General features: G+C 38.7%; 1 protein-coding gene across 2 annotated transcripts in view; it reads left to right on the top strand.

Annotated features, from left to right (window-relative positions):
• Positions 1-15,786, top strand: part of LOC116181208 (adhesive plaque matrix protein-like) — a 48,807-nt gene that overhangs the window by 4,201 nt on the left and 28,820 nt on the right. Inside the window, exons 2-4 of one of the 2 annotated variants that reach the window (XM_031501506.1) lie at positions 12,789-13,223; positions 13,272-13,484; positions 13,534-15,028. In XM_031501506.1, the coding sequence (XP_031357366.1) occupies positions 12,789-13,223; positions 13,272-13,484; positions 13,534-14,847 (1,962 nt within the window). In that variant the 3' untranslated portion in view covers positions 14,848-15,028. Of the gene's footprint in view, positions 1-12,788; positions 13,224-13,271; positions 13,485-13,533; positions 15,029-15,786 lie in introns of those variants that run through there. The other variant, XM_031501505.1, reaches the window with a different exon arrangement.

The raw sequence follows: 15,786 nt of genomic DNA on the forward strand, positions 1-15,786 counted from the left end.
GTACATTGTAACGTTGTGCCCCTGTGATTATGTAGATCGTCCTGAAATTTCCCCTATCGGGGCAAAGTGTGCTAATTGAGTCCATAATACTTTGCTTTAAATTCAAGTCAGAAAATTCTCAATGCGAAATACATTACCCTAGGCAAGATCAGCTTGCTCTGGTAATTGTAGCCTTTTCTCGATATAATAGAAACAGAAGTTCACAGTGGACCACTCGTTCAAAATAAGCATGTAATGATCGTCATCCTCGCCAGGTCAAAGATCGGGGTTGATATTTTCGTACTCACGGTGTTAATGAAACTTTATAAACGAATGTGCAATTATTCGAAAAGCGTACCACAAGTCCATTTTACTGGGTTATCTTAATGCTTTCCAAGCCTTACTATTATTATGATTTTGACCTCCACTTTTTGAGCGCATTTCCACAAAAATAAAAAAAAATGCACTATTGTGGCCACTTTGTCCGTCCGTCCGTCCGCTCGTTTTGCGACGCTACTAGTTCTTTATATTAAGAGCTATTGTTCTACTTTTTTCGCTATTTGGTTCGTTATGGTGTCGAGGCTTGCACCAAGGAAGGAATTTTTTCTGCGTTTATTGCTAAAAAAGTTATTGTAAAAAAACCAACAAACCGTTTTTTACATGTTCCATAATTTTACACTTTTGCCGTTTATTAACCATCCTAGAGATCATTTATAATTTTGTATTGTTGTCTGTCGTCTATCTGTTGGTCTGTCCGTCTGTTCCTTTGCCTGTCTGTCCCTCTATCTGTCCGTGTGAACGATAATTTTGGTTAGAAATGTCCGATAGCTTTTACATCTCCGTTAGTTATGAACTGAATTGCATGAAATTCAATATGGGCTTAGTCTTAGCCATATAATACGCAATGCCAAAAGTTGAGTCGAATCGATTCAAAATTCACTCTGCCCTTTTCGCATCTCGACCATTTATAAACCGAATTGCAAACTTTTTTTCTTATAAAAGTATTTAAGTGAAATTTGATACTTTGGCGCTTGGAACAAAGGAAAATCTAACATTAGTTTTAAAATTTAGGTTTGCGCATGCGCAGTTCCAACTTTCTTATTTAGAAAAGCATTGAAATGAAATTCTTCTTATAAACTGAAATTGAAATAGCATGTCAAAAATGGATTGCTCATGTGCAACGCTATCTTTCATATTTGTGGCCGGATTTTTACGATTTTAACAGAAGTTGCATCTTACAAATTTGAAATGAATGCAAGTGGAAATGCGTTTTATGTAAATACCCCTTTTCTCTTAATTACACTTTTGAGAACTTGCCCCATCATTTCGTTGCATCTGGTACTCTAAATATTTAAATTGTCTCACTTCCTCTACTCTTTCCTACCTCCACTTCCATTCTACGTCTCTTTTCTTCCCCCCCCCCCCCGCCCTTTCTCAATCTCGCCATTTTGGATTTTTCCAGCGCTTCTTTTGAGACCACTCATTTCCTAATCGGAAATTTAATTAGGAAGGGTTAATTATGCTTAACTAAATAGGCGAGATGAAATTTTTAAAATCATACTTCTCATTAACCCCCATTGTCTCTTGAAATTTCTCAGCGCAGCCAAAGTGTCTCTTATCAAACTGACCTGATTTAGACGAGATAAACATTTAAAAAACCACCAACGCAATGGTCAATAATTCGCCAAATGGTCGAATGCCATAAGAGAAAATTCACGAGAAAAATGGAAAACCAGTTAAAGGAAAATAGGAAGGCGGCATTCTTCGCGGAATTTTTCTGTCAACAACTTTCATACGGAATGACAATAATTACCACCTTACGTCAGGGTTACGAATCGAGTTTCCGTAGATTAATATTTAATAACACCTCGAGAGTTTAAACTAATTATGCTAATAACTTGTAATACGGCTCGTTTCATAAATAATTGTAATTACGTTTCAAGACGTTAAGTACGGGTTAATCTCCATAATATTGACTGAGGTTGTGCAAGTGTGATGCGCCTCGATTTAAGTACACGGAATTCTAGGCATTGAGCACGTTATGTAATAGTTTTCTTCGTTAAAGGTATCACCGGTATGGGAATGAGTGCACGATGAGGATTTTTGTGGTCGAGACATTTGAAAAATCGTGGACACGTTTTGCTATTAGTGTAGATCTATGTTATAATCGCCCATACATACCATTAGGGTTTTTTTTTATTCTGAAGATCATCGGATAGAAACGTTCGTTGTCTCCTCTCTCACTTCCCGCTCATAATGTACCGTGTGTCCTTTTTTACTTGAGACTGCATTCAATATATATATATATATATATATATATATATTGTCGTAATTTTTATTTAGTCCATAACTTTTGATTGGGCCCCGAAAAAAAATTGTCTCAGATCGATTCGGAAAAAAAAATTTCTTATAGAATGTGGCCTGTAGAATCCATAATTTCAAAGAGTTCCAAGATTGGGCTACTAGTTCTAAAGTTACAGCCCTTTGAATTTTTTTTCGAAATTGGTTTCTAGTCTATAACTTTTGATCGAGAAGTCCGATCGAAAAAGTACGAATTGTTTTGGATTCTACGCCACAAAAGTAATAAGAAAAAGTGTTTTCCCGAGAAATTTTGGTGCAGTCTATTTTTGGTAAAAAAGGAAGGTATAACACTGCCTTTTTTTGGGCCCCGAAAAAAAAATTGTCTCAGATCGATCCGGAAAAAAAATTTTCTTATAGAATGTGGCCTGTAGAATCCATAATTTCAAACAGTTCCAAGATTGGGCTACTAGTTCAAAAGTTACAGCCCTTTGAATTTTCTTTCGAAATTGGTTTCTAGTCTATAACTTTTGATTGAGAAGTCTGATCGAAAAAGTACGAATTGTTTTGGATTCTACGCACCAAAATTAATAAGAAAAAGTTTCCCCGAGAAATTTTGGTGCAGTCGATTTTTGGTAAAAAAGGAAGGTTATACACTGCCTTTTTTTAAGCCCCGAAAAAAAAAAATTGTCTCAGATCGACCCGGAAAAAAATTTTCTCATAGAATGTGGCCTGTAGAATCCATAATTTCAAACAGTTCCAAGATTGGGCTACTAGTTCAAAAGTTACAGCCCTTTGAATTTTCTTTCGAAATTGGTTTCTAGTCTATAACTTTTGATTGAGAAGTCTGATCGAAAAAGTACGAATTGTTTTGGATTCTACGCACCAAAATTAATAAGAAAAAGTGTTTTCCCGAGAAATTTTGGTGTAGTCGATTTTTGGTAAAAAAGGAAGGTTATACACTGCCTTTTTTTGGCCCCGAAAAAAAATTGTCTCAGATCGACCGGGAAAAAATTTTCTTATAGAATGTGGCCTGTAGAATCCATAATTTCAAACAGTTCCAAGATTGGGCTACTAGTTCAAAAGTTACAGCCCTTTGAATTTTCTTTCGAAATTTGTTTCTAGTCATAACTTTTGATTGAGAAGTCTGATCGAAAAAGTACGAATTGTTTTGGATTCTACGCACCAAAATTAATAAGAAAAAGTGTTTTCCCAAGAAATTTTGGTGTAGTCGATTTTTGGTAAAAAAGGAAGGTTATACACTGCCTTTTTTTGAGCCCCGAAAAAAAAATTGTCTCAGATCGACCCGGAAAAAAAGTTTCTTATAGAATGTGGCCTGTAGAATCCATAATTTCAAACAGTTCCAAGATTGGGCTACTAGTTCTAAAGTTACAGCCCTTTGAATTTTTTTTCGAAATTGGTTTCTAGTCTATAACTTTTGATCGAGAAGTCCGATCGAAAAAGTACGAATTGTTTTGGATTCTACGCCACAAAAGTAATAAGAAAAAGTGTTTTCCCGAGAAATTTTGGTGCAGTCTATTTTTGGTAAAAAAGGAATGTTATACACTGCCTTTTTTTGGGCCCCGAAAAAAAAATTGTCTCAGATCGATCCGGAAAAAAAAATTTTCTTATAGAATGTGTCCTGTAGAATCCATAATTTCAAACAGTTCCAAGATTGGGCTACTAGTGCAAAAGTTACAGCCCCCAGCAAATGCACTTTAATGTCACGTAATAGCGCCTACGTGAGGGTGTTAAATTATACTCTCTTCAGTTAATTGCCACTTTTGTTCGGGTTGAGAGTAGGTGGTAAGGCTATGGTTAAATTGTTTGGTCCAAGATGGAAATTCATTTATAATAATCGCCCTTATTCCGTTTCGCACGCCGACGCCCTCGACGTTTAAGACTGCAGTTGTGAAATGTATCGTCTTTGGGTCGTTAATTTTACTATGCAATTTGCAACCGAATTAGGTACATCCTGCCCATTCACCTGTAAAGCAATCTTTTTCAAATCAATTTAAAACGTTTTGTGTTGATGGCATCTGACAACCAATGCGATATACCTGGAAGCAATTTAGGAGAATGAAAAGGGGACAGAAAACGAAAGTGATCTACAAATGAAGGAAAAACCACGAACAATCTAATGGGAGAGTTTTCGAATTTTTTTGAAAATCGTCTTAAAGCCTTTTTAGAATACATTCCTGACTATTGTTCTACGAAACCCAAGTCATTCCAGCACTTTTACAAGATTTGGTCAAAAGACTCCTATTCATACATGTAATAAACATAATCTTCGCTAGGTCAAGGATCTGGGTTAGTACCCACGATGTTAATGAAAATTTATAAATAAATGAAAAATGATTCGGAAAGCGTACCACAAGCCCATTTTACATGGTTATTTTAATGCTCTCCATGGGCTGAGATAACCTCTTTTAAAGCGTTTAAAGTTGTTTCCACGGCTTTTCTCTAGCGTTCTATGCTCAGTGTTGGGCTAAAAGGTCCTAGGAAGTTTTGGAAGGAACAGAAAGCACATTGAAAGGCTTAGAGCTTAAGAGGACGCTTGATTACTTTGAGAAAAATTGGTTTTTCTGACCAATAATCGCCATGGCAAGATTTGGTTTCCGCTGCTTATGTTGTTCTTCGTTTCCTCACATCCTCCTCCTAGTCCGCTATCATTCCCATAACTTTTTCACGCTAAAATTAACCCTTTCGCCCTTTACAGGCGTTTTCCAACTTGCCCTCCTTTCATTTCTTTTACCTGTTCGGGTTTGTTCCTGCTCACTTTGTGGCCTCAATCCTCTCCTGTCCTTCTTTCTAGTTTTCTCTCTCCATTTTTCCTAATTTTCATGTGATAGTTTTGTCCGCCTGTCTGTCTGTCCGCCTATTCCTCGTCTAACTCGAGAACGAAAAGAGATAGCAATGTTAAACTTTCGCCAATCGATTTCTACGAGTTCAAGGATCGGTGCTATTGAATATGAGCCGGATTAAAAGTCTGGTTTCCGAGCTGAGTGGCAAAAAATTCCTTACTGAAAATCATATGCGATTCTTTGTATCAGTTTAATATCGTCACTTCCTCCATACCTTCATGGAATGTGAATGCCACTACAAGGATTTTAGGGTTTTTTTCCAATCGTATCAGCAAGCCCCTGGAACTCTACTAACGTTTTTTTTTTGGCAACTTTCATCAAATAAATCCTTGCCTCATCCCTTCCCTTGAACTGTTACAAGACTCACTGGTAGTCAATTATGGTGAATGAGGTACGCCAGAAAATGACACTCAGATTTAATCCTTTTAGTGCATTTTTATAACACCTTTCGAGATCACGGTGCGGTGCGAGAAATTTTGTAACTTCGCAATTTAAATATAAATGAACAATCTTCTTGTGCAAATGATGAATAAGAAGTAACTCTTGGGCAACCGGACACACACACTCACATACACGGGCAACCTCTCCGTTAAAACGATCCACCTACATCGTAAACAACTACCTTTACCATTGTTCATTTAGTTACAACACAATATAATAGTTACAGAAAAAAATTAAAGAGAATTAACATAAATTATTGCACCTACAGAGATCTTGCTGTATATGAAGCTTTTTCAATGCAAGTGTGGGATTTAGGAGACGAACTCGGCCATGTACCTAATTCGCTGGGAAAATGCTGATCTCGACGAGTCGATCAAATAAATTCGAAGCTTCCGTGCGTTATTTATTGGCGGTAGCAGACCACAATCACCACGTCGAAAGGTGTTGCGCAAGGTTCCCCATTTGGACAACTCCTACAACCTGTCATAAAGTATCGTTCTGTCCTTCTGAATGATTGACTACACTTAACTGTATCATCTTAGAAGTTTCGCCATGTCTACCTTTCTTTCGAGCTCAAGAGCGGGAGGGTCCGTCCACGGAAAGCGACAGGAACGCAGATGGTGGGATGAAGAGGTGACTGGGATTCTGGATTACGACAGATCCCACGTGTATCTAGGTCTAGGTATTAACCGATTTTTGACCAAACTCTAAGGATCCTTTTAGATAACGCTGTTGATACAAAAATGAGCTCGAAAAGAGATATAATCTTTTTAAGCTTACGAATTCCACAAACAAAGCTCAATCCCCTTTTGTTCACTAACGACGCTAAGTAACTTAATGCGGAATTTTTTTCTAGTCTACCAGAAAGTTTAAAGGATTTCGAAATGGAACCTGAAGAAGCGTTATAGCTCAAAGGTTTAAAGTGCTCTAAGGCTCCTAATAAGAAGAACACTAGACCCAGGGTTGTGAAAACAAAGAATATCAAAACTAGTAAACATTTCCTTTCAAAATACTATTCCAAAAGGATACGATTTGTGCTTTAGGTGTTTACTTCTATAAAAGAGAAACCTTCCATAGAGACGTTCCGTCTGCCCACCGCATTCCAAAACTGTTCGCAAATTGGCCCAATCGCGTTCCGAGGATTCTTCCGTAACCGGCATAAAGTCAAGGATGGGGAAGTCGCCGCTGGTAATTTCAACGATCCCAAAAATTTAATCGCTAATTGTTTTCTTAGTTTCCAAGGCGAAATTTCGAACACCAAAACGCGCTTCCATAAATCAAACGATCTATCTGGCGACTCCCACAATTTGCATGTTTTTAAGTTCGCCAAGGCCTCCGCCGAAGTGGGTTACAGTAACAATAAACATTTTTTCATGTTTATGAAATGTCAAAGGAAAAACATCAAAGGGCAGTAAAAAGGCAAAAACGGTGCGAGATCGGTTCCCATAAATCACCTGTTGAGGCTGAAGAGAGAAGCGTTGACGATTTCCTGCATAATTGCATGTTACCAATTACGTCAGGCGAAGTGTTGCGTGGAACGTGAGAATTAGACGTATTTGTTGTGTTATGCGGAGAAAGACGTTATGATGATGATGAGGAGCAGTCGTATTAATAATGCAAATTACTCCGCATTGTTTGCACAATATTCATGTTAGCTGTCTTTGCGGATCGTGTCGAAGTAATCGATTAGAATGTGCACTTTCTTTCACACAGACCTTCGATTAAAATCGCATTGTACGGATTAAGACCGATGGTCGGTCTGACCTTTTCATTTACGAAAAATAGTTTTCAGCACAACAACCACATCTGAATTCCACTTGGTGAATCCTTGTCCTTGTTTAAGGGTTGGTTACAGATTATTTAAACATAATCTATCAAAAAAACAAAAATGTTCGGTTTACTACGTAAAGGAACAACCCCCTCAATACAAGAGTGCTTTACATGCAGGTATGAATGATTTAAAAAATGTGGCAAACCTAAAGTACACGAAAATGTACTAATAAAGGGTTGTTTAAGGGTTGGTTACAGATTATTTAAACATAATCTATCAAAAAATAAAAATTGTCGGTGTACTACGTAAAGGAACATCCCCCCAATGGAAGAGTGCTTTGCATGCAGGTATGAATGACTTAAAAAGTTTGGCAAACCTAAAGTACAGGAAATTTATTAATTAAGGGTTGTTTAAGGGTTGGTTACAGGTTATTTAAACATAATCTATCAAAAAAACAAAAATGTTCGGTGTACTACGTAAAGGAACAACCCCCGCAATATAAGAGTGCTTTACATGCAGGTATGAATGACTTAAAAAATTTCGAAAACCTAAAGTAGGACGGAAATTTATTAATAAAGGGTTGTTTAAGGGTTGGTTACAGATTATTTAAACATAATCTATCAAAGAAACAAAAATGTTCGGTGTACTACGTAAAGTAACAACCCCCGCAATATAAGAGTGCTTTACATGCAGGCAAGAATGACTTAAAAAATTTCGCAAACTTGAGGCAACCGCAAATTTATTATTAAAGGGTTGTTTAAGGGTTGGTTACAGATTATTTCAACATAATCTATCAAAGAAACAAAAATGTTCGGTGTACTACGTAAAGTAACAACCCCCGCAATATAAGAGTGCTTTACATGCAGGTATGAATGATAAAAAATTTGGCAAACTTGAATCAGACGGAAATTTATTATTAAAGTATTGTTTAAGGGTTGGTTACAGATTATTTAAACATAATCTATCAAAGAAACAAAAATGTTTGGTGTACTACGTAAAGTAACAACCCCCGCAATATAAGAGTGCTGTGTATGCTGGTATGAATGACTTAAAAAACTTCGGAAACCTAAAGTAGACGGAAATTTATTAATAAAGGGTGGTTTAAGGGTTGGTTACAGATTATTTAAACATAATCTATCAAAGAAACAAAAATGTTCGGTGTACTACGTAAAGTAACAACCCCCGCAATATAAGAGTGCTTTACATGCAGGTATGAATGACTTAAAAAATTTCGCAAACTTAAAGCAGACGGAAATTTATTATTAAAGGGTTGTTTAAGGGTTGGTTACAGATTATTTAAACATAATCTATCAAAGAAACAAAAATGTTCGGTGTACTACGTAAAGTAACAACCCCCGCAATATAAGAGTGCTTTACATGCTGGTATGAATGACTTAAAAAATTTCGCAAACTAAAGTAGACGGAAATTTATTAATAAAGGGTTGTTTAAGGGTTGGTTACAGATTATTTAAACATAATCTATCAAAGAAACAAAAATGTTCGGTGTACTACGTAAAGTAACAATCCCCCGCATATAAGAGTGCTTTACATGCAGGTATGAATGACTTAAAAAATTTCGCAAACCTAAAGTAGACGGAAATTTATTAATTAAAGGGTTGTTTAAGGGTTGGTTACAGATTATTTAAACATAATCTATCAAAAAAACAAAAATGTTCGGTGTACTACGTAAAGGAACAACCCCCCCAATACAAGAGTGCTTTACATGCAGGGATGAATGACTTAAAAAATTTGGAAAACCTAAAGTACACGGAAATTTATTAATAAAGGGTTGTTTAAGGGTTGGTTACAGATTATTTAAACATAATCTATCAAAAAAACAAAAATGTTCGGTATACTACGTAATGGAACCACCCCCGCAAAATAAGAGTGCTTTACATGCAGGTATGAATGATTTAAAAAATTTCGCAAACCTAAAGTAGACGGAAATTTATTAATAAAGGGTTGTTTAAGGGTTGGTTACAGATTATTTAAACATAATCTATTAAAAAAAACAAAAATGTTCGGTATACTACGTAAAGGAACAACCCCCGCAAAATAAGAGTGCTTTACATGCAGGTATGAATGACTTAAAAAATTTCGCAAACCTAAAGTAGACGGAAATTTATTAATAAAGGGTTGTTTAAGGGTTGGTTACAGATTATGTAAACATAATCTATCAAAAAAACAAAAATGTTCGGTGTACTACGTAAAGTTACAACCCCCGCAATATAAGAGTGCTTTATGTGCTGGTATGAATTACTTAAAAAATTGGCAAACCTAAGTACACGAAATTTATTAATAAAGGGTTGTTTAAGGGTTGGTTAGAGATTATTTAAACATAATCTATCAAAGAAACAAAAATGTTCGGTGTACTACTTAAGGAACAACCCCCGCAATATAAGAGTGCGTTACATGCAGATATGAATGATTTAAAAAAATTTCGCAAACCTGAAGCAGACTGAAATTTATTATTAAAGGGTTGTTTAAGGGTTGGTTAGAGATTATTTAAACATTATCTATCAAAGAAACAAAAATGTTCGGTGTACTACTTAAGGAACAACCCCCGCAATATAAGAGTGCGTTACATGCAGATATGAATGTGACTTAAAAAATGTTCGCAAACCCTAAAGTCCACGAAATTTATTTTAAAGGGTTGTTTAAGGGTTGGTTACAGATTATTTCACACCATAATCTATCAAGAAACAGAAAATGTTCAGTTTACTACGTAAAAGTAATAACCCCCGCAATATAAGAGTTGCTTTACATGCAGGTATGAATGACTTAAAAAAAATTATCGCAACACCTAAAGTGGACGAAAATTTATTATTTAAAGGGTTGTTTAAGGGTTGTTGTTACAGATTAGTTTCAACATAATCTATCAAAGAAACAAAAAGTTCAGTGTACTACATAAAAGTAAACCAACCCCCCACCGCAATATAAAGTGCCTGCTTTACATGCAGGTATGAATGACTTTTAAAAAATTCGCAAACTAAAGTCGACGGGAAATTTATTTTGAATGGGTTGTTAAGGTTGGTTACAGATTATTTCAACAGAATCTATCAAAGTAAACAAAACAAAAATGTTCGGTGTACTACGTAAAGGAACAACCCCCGCAATACAAGAGTGCTTTACATGCAGGTATGAATGACTTAAAAAATTTGGCAAACCTAAAGTAGACGGAAATTTATTAATAAAGGGTTGTTTAAGGGTTGGTTACAGATTATTTAAACATAATCTATCAAAAAAAAACAAAAATTTCGGTGTACTACGTAAAGGAACATCCCCCCAATGGAAGAGTGCTTTGCATGCAGGTATGAATGACTTAAAAAGTTTGGCAAACCTAAAGTAGACGGAAATTTATTAATTAAAGGGTTGTTTAAGGGTTGGTTACAGGTTATTTAAACATAATCTATCAAAGAAACAAAAATGTTCGGTGTACTACGTAAAGTAACAACCCCCGCAATATAAGAGTGCTTTACATGCAGGTATGAATGACTTAAAAAATTTCGCAAACCTAAGTAGACGGAAATTTATTAATAAAGGGTTGTTTAAGGGTTGGTTACAGATTATTTAAACATAATCTATCAAAAAAACAAAAATGTTCGGTGTACTACGTAAAGTAACAACCCCCGCAATATAAGAGTGCTTTACATGCTGGTATGAATTACAAAAATTCGCAAACTTAAAGCAGACGGAAATTTATTATTAAAGGGTTGTTTAAGGTTGGTTACAGATTATTTAAACATAATCTATCAAAGAAATAAAAATGTTCGGTGTACTACGTAAATTAACAACCCCCGTAATATAAGAGCAGGTATGAATGACTTAAAAAATTTGGCAAACCTGAAGCAGACGGAAATTTATTATTAAAGGGTTGTTTAAGGGTTGGTTACAGATTATTTAAACATAATCTATCAAAGAAACAAAAATGTTCAGTGTACTACGTAAATTAACAACCCCCGTAATATAAGAGCAGGTATGAATGACTTAAAAAATTTGGCAAACCTGAAGCAGACGGAAATTTATTATTAAAGGGTTGTTTAAGGGTTGGTTACAGATTATTTAAACATAATCTATCAAAGAAACAAAAATGTTCGGTGTACTACGTAAAGGAACAACCCCCTCAATACAAGAGTGCTTTACATGCAGGTATGAATGACTTAAAAAAATTGGCAAATCTAACGTAGACGGAAATTTATTAATAAAGGGTTGGTAAAGGTTTAAGGGTTGGTAAATAAAAAAAAAACAAAAATGTTCAGTTCGAATTGCTTTAGTAAAGGAAAAATGCACAATTCACAGTATAATTAAGGAATGTAGAGAACGGACATGAATGAATTGGATGGCATAGCATCTGAAAAAGCACAAGAATTCCAGCAACAGGAGGAAATATAAAAATCCTACAAATCCTGACAGCGTTGAAACACTTGATGGAGGATCTAAAATTGTTTAAATACTCCAGAAGTTTTAGATTTAGAAAATAGGTAATTTGAAAGATCGAAATGAAAGAATTCAAAAAAATGAGAAGTGTTGCAAAAGGAGAAGAATTATTAGAAAATCTGATTAATTGAATGCGAATAATCTGGATGATCCCAATAGTCTGAAGGATGCAAAATAGTGAAAAAAATTAGAAGAAAACCTTGAGGAATATCAAGGATTTGATGGGATGGGTGTGAAGAATGTGAAAATACTGAAGAGCTCTGGAAAATTTAAAGTGGAGCAAAACAAAAATCGGAAGAATACGAGCGAAAAAGAAAATTTAAAAATGATAATTGGAGGAGGAAGAATTGGAAAAAAGGACGAACAGACGGAGCTGAAGAAAAGCGGTCAAGTATCAATAAAACGGCTACCGCCCGTAGCAGTCTTTTAACTGGAATAACGTAGAAAGTAAAAGCGTATCTTTCCGTTCATTGTGTAGCACCACTGTAACCTTAACCTATGAAGTATTCATCCAATAACGGGTTGGGTTCACGATTATAATCAAGAATGCATCCGGTTAGGTCATGCGATCCGTGAACTTTTCACTGCGACTTCTTAAAGTCTTCGATCCAATTGGTCACATCGCGACACCATCGGAGTTTGTGTAATCGAAGAAAGTTAAGTCATCTGATTACCATTTCTTCTTTCATTTGGTTAATTTCGTTTCCAGCAACAAGACAAAAAAAAACCTATAATTCCTCTGACATTTCACGACTCTCGATTTAATCTTCAATCGTTGGACGCCAAATTATAATAAAACACAAGAAATTGCTCAATAATTAGACTTCGATAATTACGATTACATAAAGAAAAGTGCTCCCTTGGGGAAGTTACAAGTTAATTAGTTTCGGCATTTTATAAGATCCTTCACGCGTAACGGTTCGCGAATCATCAATCTCCGATTATCATTTCATTAAGAATTTATTGGCGGCTTCATCTGACACTGTTTTTTCTTGCAGATAATTGTGGCGTTGTGTTGTCACATCGTATACGTGCAGACGGACGTAGCAGCAGGTCAAAACGGTTACCTACCTCCACAAAAGCCGGGATATCCGGGCAAACCGCCACAGTTTCCAACCCAACGTCCACCGATACTGCCACCATTCCAGCCCGGTCCATCGACGAAGCCACCCTTCGGTCCACCTAGTCAACCACCAACCTACGGACCGCCAAAACAGCCCCCGCCCACGTATGGTCCACCGTTTCAACCGACCTCGCCGCCCTATCGCCCCCCTGTAGGTCCACCAACGCAACGGCCCCCGTTTACGCCCAGTAAACCCGGTACTCAGTATCTACCTCCAAGCATACCAACCCCTAGACCTACAGGACCCAGTTTTAAACCAGGCCCTGGCCCAATCCCCGAGTACAACGGGAACGGAATTGGAGACGATCACGTATACCATTCCCCAATTCACTGCCCCAACTCATGGTTTACCTTTCAGCATGGCCACCATGATCACCACCACCACCACGAACCTGGAATGCCTTTCGATTTTAACTATGCGGTAGTTGAACCGGAATATGGCAATGATTACTCGCACAACGCCATCAGTGATGGAGACGTTACCAAAGGAGAGTATCAGGTGCTTCTGCCCGACGGCCGTAAACAAATCACCAAGTACACGGCCGACTGGGCTACCGGATTCCACGCTCAGGTGATTTCGCGTTAGGAATTGCACGTAAAACTAAAGGAACGAGTTTCAGGTGAGGTACGAAGGAAACCCCACGTATCCGTCGTATCCAGGCCCGCCGGGAGGGAAGAGACCCGGGACATATCCGGGATATCCCGGTGGTAAACCGGAATTTCCGTTGCCCCCAGGCAAACCGGCCTTTCCCCCTTCGCCGGGTTATCCCGGAAAACCCGGCTTTCCGCCCTCGCCGAGTTACCCCGGAAAACCCGGCGTTCCGCCCGGCCCCGGCCACCCGGGAAAGCCTAGCTTTCCCCCATCGCCGCCGGTAACAGGGTATCCAGGCAAACCCGCCTTTCCGCCATCGCCGCCGTCGACGCCCAGTTTTCCACCCTCGCCACCCGCCACCGGCTATCCCGGCAGGCCGTCCTTTCCCCAATCGCCGCCGGTGACGGGGTATCCGGGTAAACCTACCTTCCCGCCATCGCCACCTTCGACTGGTTATCCCGGTAAACCCAGCTTTCCGCCATCGACGGGCTATCCCGGAAAGCCTAGCTTTCCTCCATCCCCTCCGGCGACTGGTTATCCAGGGAAACCGGCGTTTCCGTCCTTGCCGCCTTCGCCAGGCTATCCCGGCAAACCCAGTTTTCCGCCTTCGACCGGCTATCCCGGAAAGCCGAGCTTTCCTCCATCGCCTCCGGTGACTGGATATCCAGGGAAACCGGCATTTCCGCCCTCGCCACCAACAGGTTATCCTGGCAGACCCAGTTTTCCACCTGGCACGCCGAGCTTCCCAACGCCACCTCCGGGCAAGCCCAGCTTTCCTCCAACACCTTCGGGACCAGGCTACCCAGGCAAACCGAGTTTCCCACCCGGTACACCGAGCTTTCCGCCCACAACCGGCTACCCCGGCAGACCTTCACCTTCGGGACCAGGCTACCCAGGCAAACCAAGTATTCCACCCGGTACACCGAGCTTTCCGCCCACGACCGGCTTCCCCGGCAGGCCCAGCTTCCCCCCATCACCTCCGCCCGTGACAGGATACCCAGGAAAACCTAGTTTCCCACCTTCACCGCCATCTACAGGGTATCCTTCACCTTCCCCTCCCGCTACAGGTTTCCCAGGAAGGCCGCCCGCTCCCAGTTTTCCACCGAGCACCGGATACCCCTCGTTCCCCGGCCAACCCAGCTTTCCTCCCACATCGCCCGGATACCCGGGAAAACCCTCGCCTCCGCCAGGATTTCCGGCACACCCAGCATTCCCGTCATCGCCTCCCGGCACTTTCACCGGATATCCGAAGGAGAGACCGTCGATACCATTCCCAGATCCAACCAGAAGACCCAGCCCACCCTCTCAGCAGTATTATCCAGACGGTAGCTACAAATACTAACTTTCTGAAACTCCAACCACCACCGGGGTGCCTTACCTAGCAAATTAATTTATTTTGTATAATTCTAGCTTAAGATCTAATTAAAGTGTGTAAATAGGATTTAACAGTAATTAGCAAGCTAATTGGTTAATAGTTACCGAAATGTTTTAGGGGTTTTTAAGAGTAAAACCATCAAAAACCACCATTTTTTCATTATTTTGTAATAGCACCATTTCAAAGTTGAAACAGGACGCCTACCCATTACCCTTAGTTCCCGATGGTCGCGACTAAGCCATGTGGAACCGGCAGGAACATCTGTACAGATTAAGTCATTACTCAAGACCGTAATGCGAAACAGATTTATTGCAATTTAATATGTTAAACTTGAAGAACACCTCATTGTTCGGCTGAGAAGTACGGAATCGGTCACACCTCGCTTACTACGCTATTACTAAACCGCACAAGACCGAAATTGGGTACAAAAGTCTTAGTAAATGAGAAATAAAAAACACGTAGGTTAACAAATTAATTTGGCTTGTTTGACTAACGATTAAAAATTTGCATCAATTCCATTGTCTTACCCTTCTATCCTTCACGGTCTTAAGTAATGCCTATTTAAATGAAATCGTCGCAATCTTTACAGGTCATCGCAGCTTATTTTTTTTTCTCATTCGGCTAACGCAATACGCACGGCGTCGAATTATTTCTTTCCGAGTCAATAATTAGCAATTAGACCACCTTATCTCAATCTTAATTAAAAACTGCTGTAACAGTCGTTAATTACGATAATTATCCGCACAGAAGTAGGGGTGTTTGCATACCTTACAGGAGATTTAAGTGCCATTGTTGGGAGGGATCATGCAAGTTTTCAAGATTAGAATCCATTGAAAATGATTGTCGCTTGGCACAGTTAGTTTTTTTTAAAAGAAAACGCCTCACGCACTCATCCCTTGTCGATTT

Source organism: Photinus pyralis, unplaced genomic scaffold (genome assembly GCF_008802855.1).
Source record: "Photinus pyralis isolate 1611_PpyrPB1 unplaced genomic scaffold, Ppyr1.3 Ppyr1.4_LG9, whole genome shotgun sequence".
NCBI classification, from domain to species: Eukaryota; Metazoa; Arthropoda; class Insecta; order Coleoptera; family Lampyridae; genus Photinus; species Photinus pyralis.